We start from the raw sequence: 19,405 nt of genomic DNA on the forward strand, positions 1-19,405 counted from the left end.
AGGTGGACGTAAAAGATCCCACGGCCACTATTGGCTGCAATAGCAAAATACTGCGGTTGTTGGAAATCCGAAATAACAACAGGAAACGCTGGAAAAACTCAGCAGGTCAGGCAACATCCGTGGAGAGAGAAACAGAGTCAATGTTTCAGGTCGATGACCCTTCGTCAGAACTGGAAAAAAGCAGGAAATGGAAAGCAGGTTTAGGGGCTGGGAAAAGGGGGAGGGGATGAAAGAACAAAAGGGAAGGTCAGTGATAGGATAGAAAGCAGGAGAGATTGAGAGACATTAAGAGACATTGAGAGACATTAAGAGATATTCAAGGCGAGAGGAGGTGGTAATGGGACAGGTTAAGGAACAAAGGATGGCTCGAGATGAGGTGTGAATTGCACTGGCAGAATGAAAGACAGCTGCCCTGTGGGAGGGAAGAAAAAAAGGGGGCCAAACAAAATGTGTGGATAAAAAAAAGAAAATATATATAGGATAGGGGCCGAGGTTATGATCTGAAATTGTTGAACTCTGTGTTGAGTCCAGAGGGCTGTAAAGTGCCTAATCGGAAGATGAGGTGCTGTTCCTCGAGCTTACGCTGCGCTTCAGTGGAACAATGCAAGAGGCCGAGGACGGTGAGGTCAGAGTGGGAATGGAGCGGTGAATTAAAGTGACAGGCCACCGGGAGCTCGGGGTCCCCCTTACAGACTGAACAGAGGTGTTCCGCAAAGCGGTCACCCAATCTGCATTTGGTCTCCCAATTGGCTGCCGCGTTTCCTACATCACAACAGTGACTACACTTCAAAAAGTTCTTCATTGGCTGTAAAGCGCTTTGGGACATCTGGTGGTTGTGAAAGGTGCTATAGAAATGCAAGTCTGTCTTTCACATATTTTAGAGTAAGAAAGTAAATATAGACAAATGTGACAATTAAGTAACTGGCTGCGGGGCAGTAAAAATATTAGGAAAGCATTTTAATTTCCATATATTACACTTTAAATTGTGACAATTAAATAAACATAGAATACAAGCAACCAATACAGTACCAGAATGAAACTATAAAATCATCATAATGCCTCGGTACAATATGATTCTAAGTTTGGGTATATACTTTAAAGTGATGATTTGCTTTGTGTAAAGCTCCTTTCTTGCACAGATTACTAGCTGAAATAATGAAGCATTTAAAACCCCAACACTCTAACATTTTGTTGGCTTGGAAATTCGTCGTGGGAGGTGGCGCAGAGCGGGCGGAATCGGATCAGTTTCACCGACCGCAATGGAACTGAACATCAGGCGCTGCGTATAACGGGCAGCTGATCCGATACCGCCCGCTTTGTGCATCCGCCCGAGACCAATTTCTAACCCTGTACCTTTTGATTCCCGATTTTTGAAGTCTTTCTTTAATATATATGCACAATTTAGATTAGCCAGCTAGCCGTACAATTCCAGAAATGTGCGATACTGTACACAATTAAACACAGGGATTTGCAAGGCTACCAAATGCACGTCTTATATATATACTTTGCTATTTCAAGAAGGGTCATGGAAATAGTGTTTAATCTATGATAAATAAAACCAGGATTTATTGACAAGTCCCCATTGATAATGGGGAAGAGGCAGAAGAAAGCACAAGAGAGTTGGGTACCTTAGAATCTTAGAAGTTACGGCACAGAAGGAGGCCATTCGGCCCATCGTGTCTGTGCCGGCCGACAGAGCTCTCCAGCCTAATCCCACTGTCCAGCTCTTGGTCCGTAGCCCTGCAGGTTACGGTACTTCAAGAGCATATCCAAGTACTTTTTAAAAGCCTCTCCCACCCTTTCAGGCAGTGAGTTCCAGACCCCCACCACCCTCTGGGTGAAAAAAGTTCTCCTCAACTCCCCTCTAATCCTTCTACCAGTTACTTTAAATCTACGCCCCCTGGTTACTGACCTCTCTGCTAAGGGAGGTCGACCCAGAGGCAAGGCTCAACACTACAAACAATTGGAAAATGTGAGGGTTTGAGGTTGCCAATACCTGGCGGTGTATTTGAAGAGCTGTGATTCAGAATCCTGGGCCTGGAATCGATCTTTCAGTGAATGATATTGATAATAAAAGTTAAAATATGCCTGTTGCACTCACGTACAAAAAGCATAGATATTACTTGAGCTTCCAGATTGGTTAAACCTCCACAAATTTCTCTGGATATTTAAAAACGCGAGGTCCTCTGCTGCTCCAAAACCACCAGGTCAAATTTACAAACTGCACTGATCATTCAGATGAGACCCTGAACACACACATCTGCTTAGCCAAGGTCAATCTTGTGTAGGACCTCAGACCACTCTTGGAGCACTGTGCGCGGTTCTGGTCTCCGTGTTACAAAAAGGAAATCGAGGCACTGGAGAAGGTGCGAAAAAGATTTACAAGGATGATACCAGAACTGAGAGGTTATACCTAATCAGGGAAGACTGAACAGGCTGGGGCTCTTTTCTGTAGAAAAAGAGAAGGCTGAGGGGTGACCCATGCCCATTATGATCAGGACAGCTGCCTGGGCCCTAAGCTCTGTAATTCCCTCCCTAACCCTCTCTACCTCACTCTCCTCCTTTAAGATGCTCCTTAAAACCTACCTCTTTGACCAAGCTTTTGGTCACCTGTCCTAATAACTCCTTCTGTGGCTCGGTGTCCATCTTTGTTTGATAATCGCTCCTGTGAAGCACCTTGGGACGTTTTACTACATTAAAGGCACTATATCAATGCAATTTGTTGTTGTTTGATAGGGTAGATGTTTCCACTTGTGGACGAGACCAACACAGAATGTATAATGATAAAGGTAAAGTAGTAAAAGGGGTAAAAGCAGGAATAAATTGTCAGAAAACATATTTGAAAGTTCTTTATCTGAATGCACGCAGCATTCGTAACAAAATTGACGAGTTGACGGTACAAATAACTACACATGGGTATGATCTGGTGGCCATTACGGAAACATGGCTGCAAGATGATCATGACTGGGAACTAAACATACAAGGGTATTTGACAATTAGGAAGGACAGACAGGAAGGAAAGGGAGGTGGGGTTGCTATGTTAATCAAGGATGGAATCACTGCAATAGTCAGAAATGATATTGGGTCAAAGGATCAGGATAGTGAAATAGTTTGGGTGGAGATAAGGAATAATAAGGGGAAAAAGTCACTAGTGGGCTTAGTCTATAGGCCCCCTAACAGTTGCAACTCTGTTGGTCGGAGTATAAATCAGGAAATAGTTGGGGCTTGTAATAAGGGAACAGCTATAATCATGGGGGATTTTAACTTTCATATTGACTGGATTAATCAAATTGGGCATGGCAGCCTTGAGGAAGAGTTCATAGAGTGTATTAGGGACGGGTTCCTTGAGCAGTATGTAACTGAACCAACCATGGGGCAGGCAATCTTAGATCTGGTCCTGTGTAATGAGACAGGATTAATAAAAAATGCCCTAGTAAAGGATCCCCTTGGAATGAGTGACCATAATATGGTTGAATTCCAAATTCAGTTTGAGGATGAGAGAGTTGGATCTCAAACCAGCGTACTGAGCTTAAATAAAGGAGACTATGAAGGTATGAGAGTAGAATTGACTAAAGTGGACTGGGAAAACAGATTAAAGTATAAGACGGTACAAGAGCAGTGGTCTACATTCAAGGAGATATTTCACATCGTTCAAGATAAATATATTCCACTGAGGAAAAAGGGGAATAAAAGAAAAGACAGCCATCCGTGGCTTAGTAAAATAATAAAGGATAGTATCCGACTGAAAACAAGGGCATATAAAGTAGCCAAATCTAGTGGGAGGATAGAAGATTGGGAAGCATTTAAAAGCCAGCAAACAATAACTAAAAGATTAATTAAGAAAGGGAAGATAGATTATGAAAGTAAACTAGCAAAAAATATAAAAACAGATAGCAAGAGTTTCTACAGCTATATAAAAAGAAAAAGGGTGGCTAAAGTGAACATTGGTCCCTTAGAGGATGGGACTGGGAAACTAGTGTTGGGGAACATGGAGATGGCAAAGACGCTGAACAAATATTTTGTATCAGTCTTTACAGTAGAGGACACTAAAAATATCCCAACACTGGACAAACAGGGGGCAATGGGGGGGAGGAGCTAAACACGATTAAAATCACTAAGGAGATGGTACTCAGTAAAATAATGGGACTTAAGGCGGATAAATCCTCTGGACCTGATGGCCTACATCCTAGGGTCTTGAGAGAAGTGGCGGTAGGGATTGTGGATGCATTGGTGATTATTTTCCAGAACTCCCTGGACTCAGGAAAGGTCCTGGCAGATTGGAAAACTGCTAATGTAACACCCTTATTTAAGAAGGGAAGTAGACAAAAAGCTGGAAACTATAGACTAGTTAGCCTAACATCTGTGGTTGGCAAAATGTTGGAGTCCATTATTAAGGAAACAATAACAGAGCATTTGGATAAACATAATTTAATAGGACAGAGTCAGCATGGTTTTATGAAGGGGAAGTCATGTTTGACAAATTTGCTCGAATTCTTTGAGGATGTAACATATAGGGTGGATAAAGGGGAACCAGTGGATGTAGTGTATTTGGACTTCCAAAAGGCATTTGACAAGGTTCCACACAAAAGATTACTGATCAAGATAAGAAATCACGGGATTGGGGGTAATATACTGGCATGGGTGGAAGATTGGCTATCTAACAGAAAACAAAGAGTTGGGATAAATGGTTCATTCTCGGGCTGGCAATCAGTAACTAGTGGTGTTCCGCAGGGGTCAGTGCTGGGACCCAACTCTTTACAATCTATATTAACGATTTGAAGGAAGGGACCGAGTGCAATATATCCAAGTTTGCCGACGATACAAAGATGGGAGGGAAAGCAGTGAGTGAGGAGGACATAAAAAACCTGCAAAAGGACATAGACAGGCTAAGTGAGTGGGCAGACATTTGGCAGATGCAATATAATGTTGGAAAGTGTGAGGTTATGCACTTTGGCAGAAAAAATCAAAGAGCAAGTTATCATCTAAATGGAGAGAAACTGCAAAGTGCTACAGTACAAAGGGATCTGGGGGTCCTGGTGCATGAAACACAAAAAGTTAGTATGCAGGTGCAGCAGGTGATCAGGAAGGCCAATGGAATCTTGGCTTTTATTGCAAGGGGGAATGGAGTATAAAAACAGGGAAGTCTTGCTGCAGTTATACAGGGTATTGGTGAGGCCACACCTGGAATACTGCGTGCAGTTTTGGTTTCCATATTTAAGAAAAGATATACTTGCTCTCGAGGCAGTTCAGAGAAGGTTCACTCGGTTGATTCCGGAGATGAGGGGGTTGACGTATGAGAAAAGGTTGAGTAGGTTAGGACTCTACTCATTGGAGTTCAGAAGAATGAGAGGCGATCTTAATCGAAACATATAAGATTGTGAGGGGGCTTGATCGGGTGGATGCGGTGAGGATGTTTCCACTGATGGGTGAGACTAGAACTAGGGGGCATAATCTAAGAATAAGGGGCTGCCCTTTCAAAACTGAGATGAGGAGAAACTTCTTCACTCAGAGGGTAGTAAATCTATGGAATTTGCTACCTCAGAGAGCTGTGGAAGCTGCAATATTAAATAAATTTTAAATGGAGATAGACAGTTTCCTAGCAGATAAGGGAATTAGGGGTTACGGGGAGAGGGCAGGGAAGTGGACGTGAGTCTAGATTCGGATCAGCCATGATCCTATTGAATGGCGGAGCAGGCCCGAGGGGCCGTATGGCCTACTCCTGCTCCTGCTTCTTATGTTCATATGTTTACTAGGGGCCATAAAAATAAGATAGTCACTAATAAATCCAATAGGGAATTCAGGAGAAACTTCTTTACCCAGAGTGGTGAGAATGTGGAACTCGCTACCACAGGGAGTGGTTGAAGCGAATAGTACAGATGCATTTAAGGGGAAGCTGGATAAACACATGAGGGAGAAAGGAATAGAGTGATTTGTCAATAGGGTGAGATGCAGAGGGGCAGGAGGAGGCTGGTGTGGAGCGTAAATGCCGGCATGGACCGGTTTAGCCGAATGGCCTGTTTCTGTGCTGTACATTTCTTTGTAATCTGTTCACTTAGATGGCACGTAGTTCACTCGAGGAGCTACTGTCGGTCCTTTGAGTCATACGTGGTGTAAAGAAGCCAGAAGCCACTCGAGGAGCCAGCCGAATCGGAAGTGAATTCCACAGTAAGTCCTGGGCCGCTGGACCAGATGGTACGAGGCTCTACCGCCCCACAAAACCTAGCTGGAAGAAGAAAAGAGATTTGATTCCACAGAACCATAGAATGATACCGCACAGAAGGAGGCCATTTGGCCCATCGTGCCTGTGCCGGCTCTTTGAAAGAGCTCTCCAATTAGTCCCACTCCTCCCTGCTCTCTCCCCTTAGCCCTGAACAAGGTTCTCGCGCCTGATCTCCTCTGGGACTTACCCCTCACGAGATGGAGATTTCAATGCTCGCATTGTTCCTGGTGGGACTAAGCTGGAGCTAGGTTGGAACTAAGGAGTAAAACAGGAAGTAATTGCACCAGTCGGACAGATTGCGCTGGCTTTATACAGCTTCCAACTGTTCCCTCCCTATCTGAAAACTGCTGCTTGTGAAGGCTGCTACCGGCAGCGCACCTCAATCTTAAAATGCAACACTTGCTAAACTCTTTTCATTCGTTCAGGAAGGAAAAAAAATCAATTTTTATGTTGAATATAAATAGAATCATACAGAATCACACAGCACAGGAGGAGGCCATTCGGCCCATCGTGCCTGTGCCGGCTCTTTGAATGAGCTCTCCGATTAGTCCCACTCCCCCCTGCTCTTTCCCCACAGCCCAACAATTTTCCCCTACAAATATTTCTCTAATTCCCTTTTGAAAGTTCCTATTGAATCTGCTTCCACCGCCCTTTCAGGCAGCGCATTCCAGATCACAACAACTCACTGCGTAAAAACATTTATGTCGCCTCTGGTTCTTTTGCGAATAATCTTCAATCTGTGTCCTCTGGTTACCGACCCTCCTGCCACTGGAAACAGTTTCTCCTTATCTATTCTTATCAAAACCCCTCATGATTAAATTAATCGAACACCTCGATTAAATCTCCCCTTAGCCTTCTCTGCTCTAAGGAGAACAATCCCAGCTTCTCCAGTCTCTCCACATAACTGAAGTCCCTCATCCCTGGAACCATTCCAATAAATCTCCTCTGCACCCTCGCCAAGGCCTTGACATCCTTCCTAAAATTCCACCCAATTATATCGCATCTCTGCCAGACTTTGTCCCCCTTTTTGCACATCAGGCCATGGTTGGAGCAATGATCGAACTTTCACATCCGAGGTAGTAGAAACGTTTGCCCCATCGTAACTGGACTTGGCATCAAACACGGCGGGACAGAATTTACCCACCACCCTGGGGGACAGTGAACTGGAGGGTGACAGATCAGTGTCCCGTTCTACACCTCTGCCCACCTTGGTAAGGAAAATCCAGGTGCAGATACTTCGGGCGATGGATCCGCTAGTGCCCGTTTACCCCCCCGTTTACCGCTCGCCACCCAATGGTCAAAACGGATCCCAGAACTTGAAAAAACGTCGAGGTGCGTTTTAGCTTGGAGCGAGTTAATGGCTCGGATCCATGGCTCAGTGGGCAGCACTCTCTCGCCTCTCAGTCAGGAGGTCGTGGGTTCAAGTCCCACTCCAGAGACTTGAGCACAAAAATCCAGGCTGACACTCCAGTGCAGTGCTGAGGGAGTGCTGCACTGTCGGAGGGGCAGTGCTGAGGGAGAGCTACACTGTCGGAGGGGCAGTACTGAGGGAGCGCTGCACTGTCAGAGGGGCAGTGCTGAGGGAGAGCTACACTGTCGGAGGGGCAGTACTGAGGGAGCGCCGCACTGTCGGAAGGGTATTACTGAGGGAGCGCCGCACTGTCGGAGGGGCAGTACTGAGGGAGCGCCGCACTGTCAGAGGGGCAGTACTGAGGGAGTGCTGCACTGTCGGAGGGGCAGTGCTGAGGGAGAGCTGCACTGTCAGAGGGGCAGTGCTGAGGGAGAGCTGCACTGTCGGAGGGGCAGTGCTGAGGGAGAGCTGCACTGTCGGAGGGGCAGTACTGAGGGAGCGCCGCACTGTCGGAGGGGCAGTACTGAGGGAGCGCTGCACTGTCGGGGGGTCAGTACTGAGGGAGCGCTGCACTGTCAGAGGGGCAGTACTGAGGGAGCGCCGCACGGTCGGAAGGGCAGTACTGAGGGAGTGCTGCACTGTCGGAGGGGCAGTACTGAGGGAGCGCTGCACTGTCGGAGGTGCAGTACTGAGGGAGCACTGCACTGTCAGAGGGGCAGTACTGAGGGAGTGCCACACTGTCAGAGGGGCAGTACTGAGGGAGCGCCGCACTGTCGGAGGGTCCGAACTGAGGGAGTGCCGCACTGTCAGAGGGGCAGTACTGAAGGAGCGTTGCACTGTCGGAGCGGCAGTAGTGAGGGAGCGCTGCACTGTCGGAGGGGCAGTACTGAGGGAGTGCTGCACTGTCAGAGGGGCAGTACTGAGGGAGCGCTGTATTGTGAGGGGGGCAGTACTTAGGGAGCGCTGCACTGTCGGGGGGTCAGTACTGAGGGAGCGCTGCACTGTCGGAGGGGCAGTACTGAGGGAGCGCCACACGGTCGGAGGGGCAGTACTGAGGGAGCGCTGCACTGTTGGAGGGGCAGTACTGAGGGAGCGCTGCACTGTCGGAGGTGTCGTCTTTTGGATGAGCCCCGTCTGCTCTCTCTGGTGGACATAAAAGATCCCATGGCACTATTTCAAAGAAGAGTAAGAGAGTTCTCCTGGGCCAATATTTATCCCTAAATCAACAGCGCTAAAAACAGATGATCTGGTCATTATCACATTGCTGCTTTTGGGAGCTTGCTGTGCATGAATTGGCTGCTGTGTTTCCTACATTACAACAGTGAGTACACATCAGAAAGTACTTCATTGGCTGTAAAGCGCTTTGAGACGTCCTGAGGTCAAGAAAGACACGGAGAAATGCTGCCTGGCCGCTTCGAGGCTGGAACGGGCAGGAAGAGGGCGTAGAATGGTCGCCAGCATGGGGGGGAATCGCGAGAGGTCCTCTCCCGGATTCCAAGTACGAGTCGGGATGGGATGGTCTCGTGGGGAGCTAAGGGGCGATGGGGACCCCTCGCGGGAACCCGGAGGAGCACAGCTACCCCCTCCTGGGCCGCACTGAGGGCCTTTTCTGACTTGCCCAGGAGGGCCTCCGCATCCCTTCCCACCACCTGCCGGTCCAATTCAGCCCGGCGAGAGATCCGAACTCAACGGAAGCCATGATCTTTAAACGGCATAATGGGAGAGGGCAGAGGATTTATTCAACCCATTGCCCAAAGTGGACGCTCTTAAGCTGGACGTACCTCTTAAGTGTCGACCAACAGTTACTCCATCATACACTGCAAGAGAATCTATGCAGTCTTCACCTTCTGTGTTGAGATTAAAGGCTTTGAAATTCAGTTTAATAATTCTGTTCCTTGGGGCAATAATTCTCCACGAGCAACTGAAAGACAATGGGGAGGGGGAGAGGACTTTCATCGTTCTTGAAAGGTTTGTGTGGACACCAGTTGCTTCGGCACAGAAATAAAAACATGAGCAACAGACCTGTCACTCCCTGTAGGCGGGAGTGGTGGGAAAATTGCAGAATCAGGGGGCACGAACCCATCCCGCCCCCAACCCACGTCCGTGCCAATGTCCCAGGAGGCGGGTACCCGACCTGTGCTGGGAGCCGCCTCCCCGAGGCGGGAAGGGGATTAGTGCCAATTAACTGCCTGTTAACAGGTAGTTAACAGGTAGTTTTTAGCCTAATCCCTATTTTTATTGGTGAAGTGTGGGATTCCCGACGGCTCCAAACCACGCCAAGTTAGCGAGGCGGACCGTCGGTCTGAAGGGGTTGGAGGGGTCGAGATGCCCGTTGTGCAGGTGAGTGATGGGTGCATGTGTGCAGAGGTAAATGTGTGAGGTAAGTGTAAAGTGTTTTAATAAGTTTTACTTACCTTTACTTTCTCCTGCAGGCTTCCTTCCTTCAGTTCTCAGGAGTCCCTCAGCTCACCGGCACAGAAAGCAGAATGGCCGCTAAACTGTCAAAAACTGCAGCCTCTGCTTTCTAGTCTGGAGAGATCGCTAACTGAGTCTGAGTAGAAGGACTCAAGTTAGGAGACAGATTGTCAGTGTTTGACAGCTTCACAGAGCTGTCAAACGCGGATTGTTCATCTGTCAAAAGCTCTCGACAGATGAAATGTCAATCGCTGATTTCACCAGTAACCAGGTGTCCCTTAATTGGCCTGCTGAGCCCGCTGGGCGGGCTTAACAAGGTCAATCAAGGGAAAATAGCATGGGTTGGCCACAAATCGATGGAGGCGGGGCTACAACCCAAAAAGTCGGAGTCCCGCCTCCATCACGTCCCCATTGACAAAATCCAGCCCCTTATTTCTGTTGCTCTAAATTAACATTAAAAGCATCTCCTGCGGCCTCAGCTCCGTTTTCTTTTTTGGGCAGCTCCTGCCATCTTGCAGAGATTAGAACAACAGGTCACGGGAGTGGGTCGACAGCTACTTCTATACTGTCGGATGAGACGTTAAACCGAGCTGACCTCTCAGGTGGACGTAAAAAAATCCCATAGCACTATTTTGAAGAAGAGCAGGGGAGTTCTCCCCCGGTGTCCTGGGCCAATATTTCTCCCTCAATAAACATCATTAAAAAACAGATTATCCGGTCATTATCACATTTCTGTTTGTGGGAGCTTGCTATGCACAAAGTGCCTGCTGCGTTTCCTACATTACAGCAGTGACTACACTTCAAAACTACTTCATTGGCTGTAAAGCGCTTTGGGACGTCCGGTGGTCATCAAAGGCGCTATAGAAATGCAAGTCTTTCTTTTTTCTTTTTACCGGTGCCGGTAAATACCTCGGCTGGTCAGGGTAACCGGTTGATTTTATCTCTCCTCGAGCTCCCAGCAAAATCACGTCCTTGCAGCCAGGAGTGAAATGAACCTTCTCGACCGGGTTCTCGGAAGGAGTTGCGGCCGCCAGGCTCTCCAGAAAAGGTCCTGCTTGGAGCAGAAAAAAATAAGAGAAAGATTTTAGTGAGCCGAGCTTTAAACTCCGTGCCGCCGTGAGCAGTGAGGACACCCTTTCCAAATCAGGTCATCTACACGCGGGAAGGCACTGGTTTGTATCACTCGTCTTTCAGCTGAGACGTTAAACCGAGGCCCCCGTCTGCTCTCTCAGGTGGACGTAAAAGATCCCGTGGCAATTGACGTAAGAAAACTACTAGGCACTTGGTCTAAGCGCTAAACAAAGCTTTAATCAACTGTTTTACAACATGGAGGTCTAGTTGTGTCCTTCACTAGTTCCTGTTAAGAATGTCCTGCGCAAGCTGGGCCCGTGCCCGAGTATTTATACTCTCCCTGGACAGCGCCACCAGCAGGCTGCTCAGTATTATTTCATAAGTCTTTCTTTCATGAATGACAAGATTCATGTCAGCACTATTTCGAAGAAGAGCAGGGGAGTTCCCCCCCGGTGTCCTGGGGCCAATATTTATCCCTCAATCAACATCACTAAAAACAGATGATCGGGTCATTATCAGATTGCTGTTTGTGGGAGCTTGCTGTGTGTAAATTGGCTGCTGCATTTCCCACATTACAACAGTGACTACGCTTCAAAAAGTACTTCATTGGCTGTCAAGTGCTTTGGGTCGTGAAAGTAGTTATATAAATGCCCAGTGTCCTGCCCAATATTTATCCCTCAACCAACATGGGACAAGTCCCCCTCTTGTGATTTATCTGAAAACTGACTGGGGGGTGATTTTGACTTTCAGAGGGATCGATCGGGGGCGAGTGTGTTGGTCGGTCACCTGATTGGGCGACAAAGCAGCCCAACCCCTCCCCCGACCCTCCTCCTCCCCACCACCTCCCCCCCACCCCCACCCCCGCAAACCCGTGATTTTGAGGCCCCGGCCTCATTTAAATCTGGCAGAAGAGCTGCGAGGAGCCAAACAGGCATCCCTGGTGTAGCTCGCCGGTGTAGCTCGCCCGTATAGCTCGCCGGTGTAGCTCGCCCATGTAGCTCGCCTAATTGAGATCAGACCGAGTCAGCCACCAGGAAGGTAAGTCGTGAGGGAGTTGGAGGTGCGGGGTTCTCCTGATCTTGAAAAGTGGGGGTCCCAGGACAGGAGCGGGCTGCATTATGTTTGTGGGCCCCGGAGGTTCACTCCTGCTCCTTCTCGACCTCAGAAAAATAATTCAACACCTTTGAAGGGGCCTCGTCTTCCTCCATCGCCCATTGAAGCCAAACTTCTATTACATCCCTTAACCTTCTCTCGCCCAGCAAATACAGTCCTAGTTTTTCCACTATTCCCGGCCAGAGTAGAGATGATTGGGTAATTCCCCCCCCCCCCCCCCCCCCCCCCACCAATCATGCTTGGAGACCGCACTGCTGTCAGTGGCTGGGATTGATTTTGCGTACATCATTTGTATTGTGTAACTATCCCCCACTCACTGCGTTTTGCTGGAGAAATAATCCTGCTATACTCGGGAGACTTTGCTGCAGTTTCGGTCATGAGTTCTGTTTGCTGTAGTTCGTAGAGACTCTGTTTAAATAGACTCTGTAGACTGTTTGCTGTAGTGCGCTGTTTAATTAGACTCTGTAGACTGTTTGCTGTAGTGCGCTGTTTAATTAGACTCTGCCATAAAATAGACTGTTTGCTGTGAGTCCTGGTGTAAGTCCCGCCCTGCCTCCCTCTCATTGGCTGACGCTGCGGTAAATGAACACATTATCATGCTGTTTAAGCTCTTCAGAAACAGTGTCACTGAAAAGATCACAACAGATATCCTGCCCCTGGTCACAATGGGCATCATCAGAAGCTCTGGAGAAGGTGCAAAAAAACATTTACAAGAATGATACCAGAACTGAGGGGTTATAACTATCAGGGAAGACTGAACAGACTGGGGCTCTTTCCTCTAGAAAAGAGAAGGCTGAGGGGGTGACCTGATAGAGGTCTTTAAGATTATGAAAGGGTAGATGTAGAGAAGATGTTTCCACTTGTGGGGGAGACCAGAACTAGGGGACATCAATATAAGATAGTCATTAATAAATCCAACAGGGAATTCAGGAGAAACTTGTTTACCCAGAGAGTGGTGAGAATGTGGAACTCGCTACCACAGGGAGTGGTTGAGGCGATTAGTACAGATGCATTTAAGGGGAAGTGGATAAACACATGAGGGAGAAAGGGAATCGAAAGTTATGTCGATAGGGTGAGATGAAGTAGAATCATAGGAAGGAACATAGGAACAGGAGGAGGCCATTCAGCCCCTCAAGCCTGTTCCGCCATTCAATTAGATCATGGCTGATCTGTATCTTGACTCCATCTACCCGCCTTGGTTCCATATCCCTTAATGTCCTTATCCATATCCCTTAATGTCCTTACCCAACAAAAAAGTGAGGTGGGAGAAGGCTGGTGTGGAGCATGAACACCGGCATAGACCTGTTGGGCCGAATGGCCTGTTTCTGTGCTTAAACTTCTATGTAAGATTGAAGTTTGCTGCTGATAGGAATTGCTGGCACACAGGATGACAATATCCCTTTGAGTGAAGCAGCCGCGTTTCTTCAGCCACAAACTCCACCTGACATCGATCCAGGTGCGTCTCGAATTTTGTCTCACCTTTACCAGGACTCAAACCAGAGTCCGAGCAGCCCCTGCGACCCTAGTGACTCACTCAGCTGTCTCAGGGAATCCCTCGAACGCAAACTATTGCATTAGAACTCCCCGCCTAACAGCACTGCGGGAGCACCTTCACCGCACAGCACTGCAGCGGTTCAAGAAGGCGGCTCACCACTACCGTCTCAAGGGCAGTTAGGGATAGCCAATAAATGCCGGCCTTGCCAGTGACGCCCACATCCCAGGAACAAATATTTTTTTTAAATTAGAAACAAACATTAGAATATAAGAAATAGGAGCAGGAGTGGGCCATTCGGCCCCTCGAGCCTGCTCCGCCATTCAATAAGATCATGGCTGATCCAATCTTGGCCTCAACACCATTTTCCCGCTCTCTCCCCATACCCCTTGACTCTCTTGTAGTTCAAATGTCTGTCTATCTCCGCCTTGAATATATTCAATGGGCAGGATTTTCACTCAGGAGTCGGGACTACAACTTTCGGGGTTGTAGTCCCGCCTCCATCGAGATGCGGCCAATCCACACAATTTTAACTTAATTGACCTTGTTGAGCCCCCCCAGCGGGCTCAGCAGGCCAATTAAGGGCCACCCGGCAACAGGTGACGTCACAGACTGAAATTTCATCTGTCAAGAGGTTTTGACAGATGAAATATCAGCGTTTCGCAGCTGTTTGAAGCTGTCAAACACTGACAGTCTTACTTCTAACCTGAGTCCTTCGCCACAGACTCAGTTAGAAATCTCTCCTGCACAGAAAGCTGCAGGCTGTCACTTTTGACAGTTCGCAGCCATTCTGCTTTCTGTGCCGGTGAGATGAGGGACTCCCAAGACCTAAAGGAAGGAAGGCTGAAAAGGTAAGAAAAGGTATGTAAAACTTCTTTAATCACTTTAGACACACCAAACACACTTACCTTTGCACTCATGCACACGTCACTCACCTGAACACCAACATCTCGACCCCTCCAAGTCCTTCAACCCGATGGCCCGACTCCTCCAACTTGGCGTGGTTTGGAGCCATCGGGAATCCCACACTTCAACCTTAAAAATAGGGATTAGGCTGAAAACTGCCTGTTAACTACCTGTTAACAGGCAGTTAATTGGCACTAATCCCTTCCCGCCTCGGGTAGGCGGGTCCCCGTGCGGGACAGGTACCCGCCTCCTTTGAAACTGGCATGGAGGCGGGTTTGGATGCGGGATGGGGTCGGGACCCCCGATTTCGGGATTTTAACCCCCCCACGCCTTCAATCCTGACTCCACGGCCCAATGAAAATCCTGTCCAATGACTCCGCCTCCACAGCTCTGAGAGAAGAAATTCCTCCTCATCTCCGTCTTGAATGGGCGACCCCTTATTCTGAAACTATGCCCCCTAGTTCTAGATTCCCCCACTAGAGGGTATCTAGAACTCCACTTTCCCACACTATCCCCATATCCCTTGATTCCCCGAGAGTCCAAAAATCTATCGATCTCTGTCTTGACTATAATCAGCGACTCAGCCTCCACAGCCCCCTGGAGTAGAGAATTCCAAAGATTCACCACCCTCCGAGTGAAGAAATTTCCCCTCATCTCAGTCCTGAATGGTCGACTCCCCTTTACCGAAACCAGAGGCAAAGCCCGGAGCACGAGGTTCCATCACTTGTAAGAGTTGCGTTTCTGTGAATGGAGGTGTGGTCGGATTGGACGAAGCAGCAGCAACAGGAGTCCCCAGGGTACGTTGCACCTCAGCCTCACCAGCGCCAGCTGCGGGCCAATCAGAAAGTGAAAGTGAACACCTTAACGAATCACAAGCTTCTAATAAACGCAAACCAACACAGAGCCTGCTACTAAATGGGGGAACGGTAGCACAGTGGTTATGTCACTGGGCTAGTAATCCAGTGGCCTGGACTAATGACCCGGTAGACATGAGTTCAAATCCCACCACGGCAGCTGGGGAATTTAAATTCAGTTAATTAAATAAATCTGGAATTTTAAAAAGCTAGTATCAGTAATGGTGACCATGAAACTACCAGATTGTCGTAAAAACCCATCTGCTTCACTGATGCCCTTTAGGGAAGGAAATCTACTGTCCTTCCCTGGTCTGGCCTATATGTGACTCCAGACCCACAGCAATGTGGTTGACTCTTAACTGCGCCTCTGAAATGGCAGCTCACCACCTTCTCGAGGGCAATAAATGCTGGCCTTGCCAGTGACACCCACACCCCATGAATGAAAAGTAAACTTACTACATCATGGTAACAGGCAACTGCTTACATACAAGATTTCCATTCCAAATGTTAACATAAACAGCTTCAATGATAAGTATTGACGTAAAAGTGTGACAAAAAATTGTAACCGCAGGAAGGAAGTTGGACAGGAAATGTGCAGAACCTATAACAATACACTAGCCAGCTGTGGCTCAGTGGGCAGCACCTTCGTCTCTCTGAGTCAGAAGGTTGTGGGGTCAAGTCCCACTCCAGAGACTAGAGCACAAAAATCTAGGCTGGCACTCCCAGTGCAGTGCTGAGGGAGTGCCGCACTGTCAGAGGTGCCGTCTTGCGGCCTCGACTAACCTCTCGGGTGGTATCCCACGGTCATTATTTCGAAGAAGACTTCTCCCCGGGTGACCTGGCCCGAAAGTTATCCCTCAACCAGCATTACTAAAAAAAAACAGACGAGCTGGTCATTTATCGCTTTGCTGTATGTGGGAGCTTGCTGTGCGCACATTGGCAGCCGCGTTACCCTACATTACAACAGTGACGACGCTTCAAAAGGACTTAACTGGCTGTGAAACGCTTTTGGGCGTCTTGGGGTTGTGAAAGGAGTCGTGCTACGATTGTAAGGCATGTGATTTACCCCCCCACCTCATTCAATGAGAATAGCACCTAGACCACAGCCAGTAAATACATTCAGGAAAAGTGCTTGCCGTTGAAATTGATGAGACTCCCATCAGTCATCAAGCAAGGAATCGGATGAACACTTGAAGCAAATGCAGAAATCCCAGGATAACAACAACAACTTGTATTAATATAGCACCTCACAGGAGCGATTCTCAAATTAAAATTTGACACCGAGCCACATAAGGAGATATTAGGAGAGGTGACCAAAAGCTTGGTCAAAGAGGTAGGTTTTAAGGAACATCTTAAAGGAGGAGAGAGAGGCGGAGAGCATTAGGGAGGGAATTCCAGAGCTTAGGGCCCAGGCAGCTGAAGGCACGGCCGCCAATGGTGGAGCGATTAAAATCGGGGGGTGCGCAAGAGGCCAGAGTTGGAGGAGTGCAGAGATCGCGGAGGGTTGTGGGGCTGGAGGAGATCACAGAGATAGGGAGGGGGACGAGACTGTGGACGGATTTGAAAACAAGGGTGAAAATTTTTTAAGTGAGGTATTTCTCAACTGGGAGCCAATGTGGGTCCGCGAGCTCAGGGAGTGAAGGGTGAACAGAGCCACAGTGAAAACCCATCGTGGATGAATCTCTGTCAGAAATGGTTCTGTTTGAGGATCTACCAGAGTTGTTAAGAAAGCAGATAATTCGACTGCAACTTGCTGTCTTAAAACGAGTGTTACGGAGAGAAAAGTTTCAATTAAAGAGGGCGATGGGCTGGTAATAAGCTACAGTGCCATCTTCTGGGGGGAATAGTTACTGTATGATAGCTCACGGAATAAAACTGCTTCTGATCTTGCACCTGCAGCAGCAACAACTTGCATTTATACAGCGCCTTTAACGTAATAAAACATCCCAAGGCGCTTCACAGGAGCGTTATCAGATAGAATTTGACACCGAGCCACATAATTGAGTAGATTGAGACTGCACTCTCTGCAGTTCTGAAGAATAAGAGGTGACCTCATTGAAACATGTAAGATTCTGAGGGGGCTCGACAGGGTAGATGTTGAGAAGTTGTGTCCCCTGGCTGGAGAGTCATAGAGTAATAGAGTCATAACGGCACAGAAGGAGGCCATTCGGCCCATCGAGTCCGCGCCGGCTCTCTGTAGAGCAATCCAGTCAGTCCCATTCCCCCGCTCTATCCCCGTACCCCTGCAAAGTTTATTTCCCTCAAGTGCCTATCCAGTCCCCCCTTGAAAACATTGAGTGTCTCCGCTTCCACCACTTCCGTCGACCGCGAGTTCCAGGTCCTCACCATTCGCTGTGTAAAAAAGTTTTCCCTCACGTCCCCCCTGTATCTCTTGCCCAAAATCTTAAATCTGTGTCCCCTAGTCCTTGTACCATCAACTAGTGGGAACAGCCTTTCCCCGTCTAGCCTATCCAAACCTGTCATAATCTTGTACACCTCTATCAAATCACCCCGCAACCTCCTTTGCTCTAATGAAAACAAATCCAGCTTCTCCAGCCTGTCTTTGTAGCTAAGATCCCCCATCCCCGGAACCATTCTGGTAAATCTCCTCTGCACCCTCTCAAGGGCCTTCACATCCTTCCTAAAGTGTGGTGACCAGAACTGGACGCAATACTCCAGTTGTGGCCTACCCAGCGCTTTATAAAGGTTCAGCATAACTTCTCTACTTTTGTACTCAATACCTCTATTTATGAAGCCCAAGATCCCATATGCTTTGCTAACCACTCTCTCAATATGTCCCGCCACCTTCAGGGACCTATGCACATTAACTCCCAGGTCCCTCTGTCCCTGCACACTCTTTAAAACTGTGCCATTAAGTCTATATTGCCTCTCCCTGTTCCTTCTGCCAAAATGCATCACCTCGCACTTCTCTGTATTAAATTTCATCTGCCACCTGTCTGCCCATTCTGCTAACCTTTCTATGTCCTGTTGCAGTCGATTGGTATCATCCTCACTGTTTGCCACACCCCCAAGTTTGGTGTCATCGGCAAATTTAGAAATTTTACTCTGTATTCCAATACCCAGGTCATTTAAATATATATATATATATCAAAAAAAGCAGTGGCCCCAGCACTGACCCTTGGGGAACAGCACTGTCTACCATCCTCCAGTCTGAAAAACAGCCATTTACCACAACTCGCTGTTTTCTGTCCTTAAGCCAATTCCTTATCCAAGCTGCCACTGACCCACTTATTCCATGAGACTCAATTTTGTTAACCAACCTTCTATGTGGTACTTTGTCAAACACCTTCTGAAAATCCACATCCATTGCATTCCCTTCATCAATCCTCCCTGTTACTTCATCAAAAAATTCAATTAGATTAGTCAAACACGATCTGCCCTTTACAAATCGATGTTGGTTCTCCTTAATTAGCTTAAACCTCTCCAAGTGCCTGTTAATTTTTTCCTTGATTATTGTTTCTAAAACTTTACCCACCACTGATGTTAAACTGACTGGCCTGTAGTTACTAGGATTGTCCTTACACCCTTTCTTGAACAATGGTGTCACATTTGCCACTTTCCAATCCTCAGGCACCTCCCCCGCATCTAGGGAAGATTGGAAAATTATGGCAAGCCCTTCTGCTATCTCCTCCGCCAATTCCCTTAGCAACCTGGGATGCAAGCCATCTGGACCAGGCGACTTATCCACTCTAAGCATACCCAGCCTTTCTAGTACATCCTGTCTATCAATTTTCACCCCTTCCATTGCTTCTACCTTTTCCACTTCTACCGATATTTTATCAGCATCCACCTCCTTAGTAAACACCAATACAAAGTACTCATTGAGTATTCTAGCCTTGCCCTACGCCTCTAAGCATGTATCACCTTCTTTGCCCCTAATAGGCCCCACCCCGCCTCTTACTACCTGCTTACTGTTTACATGCCGGTAGAAGATTTTTGGGTTCCCTGTTATGTTAACCGCC

At 47.8% G+C, this 19,405-nt stretch overlaps 1 protein-coding gene across 1 annotated transcript in view; it reads right to left on the reverse strand.

The window, feature by feature from the left end:
* Positions 1-6,068: 6,068 nt before the first annotated feature.
* Positions 6,069-19,405, reverse strand: part of ovch2 (ovochymase 2) — a 116,694-nt gene continuing 103,357 nt past the window's right edge. Inside the window, 4 exon segments of the mRNA XM_086008346.1 lie at positions 6,069-6,223; positions 9,353-9,492; positions 10,896-11,040; positions 15,259-15,396. Of these exon segments, the coding sequence (XP_085864472.1) occupies positions 6,069-6,223; positions 9,353-9,492; positions 10,896-11,040; positions 15,259-15,396 (578 nt within the window).

Source organism: Somniosus microcephalus, chromosome 15 (genome assembly GCF_052327205.1).
Source record: "Somniosus microcephalus isolate GS21.2 chromosome 15, FLI_Smic_1.0, whole genome shotgun sequence".
NCBI classification, from domain to species: domain Eukaryota; kingdom Metazoa; phylum Chordata; class Chondrichthyes; order Squaliformes; family Somniosidae; genus Somniosus; species Somniosus microcephalus.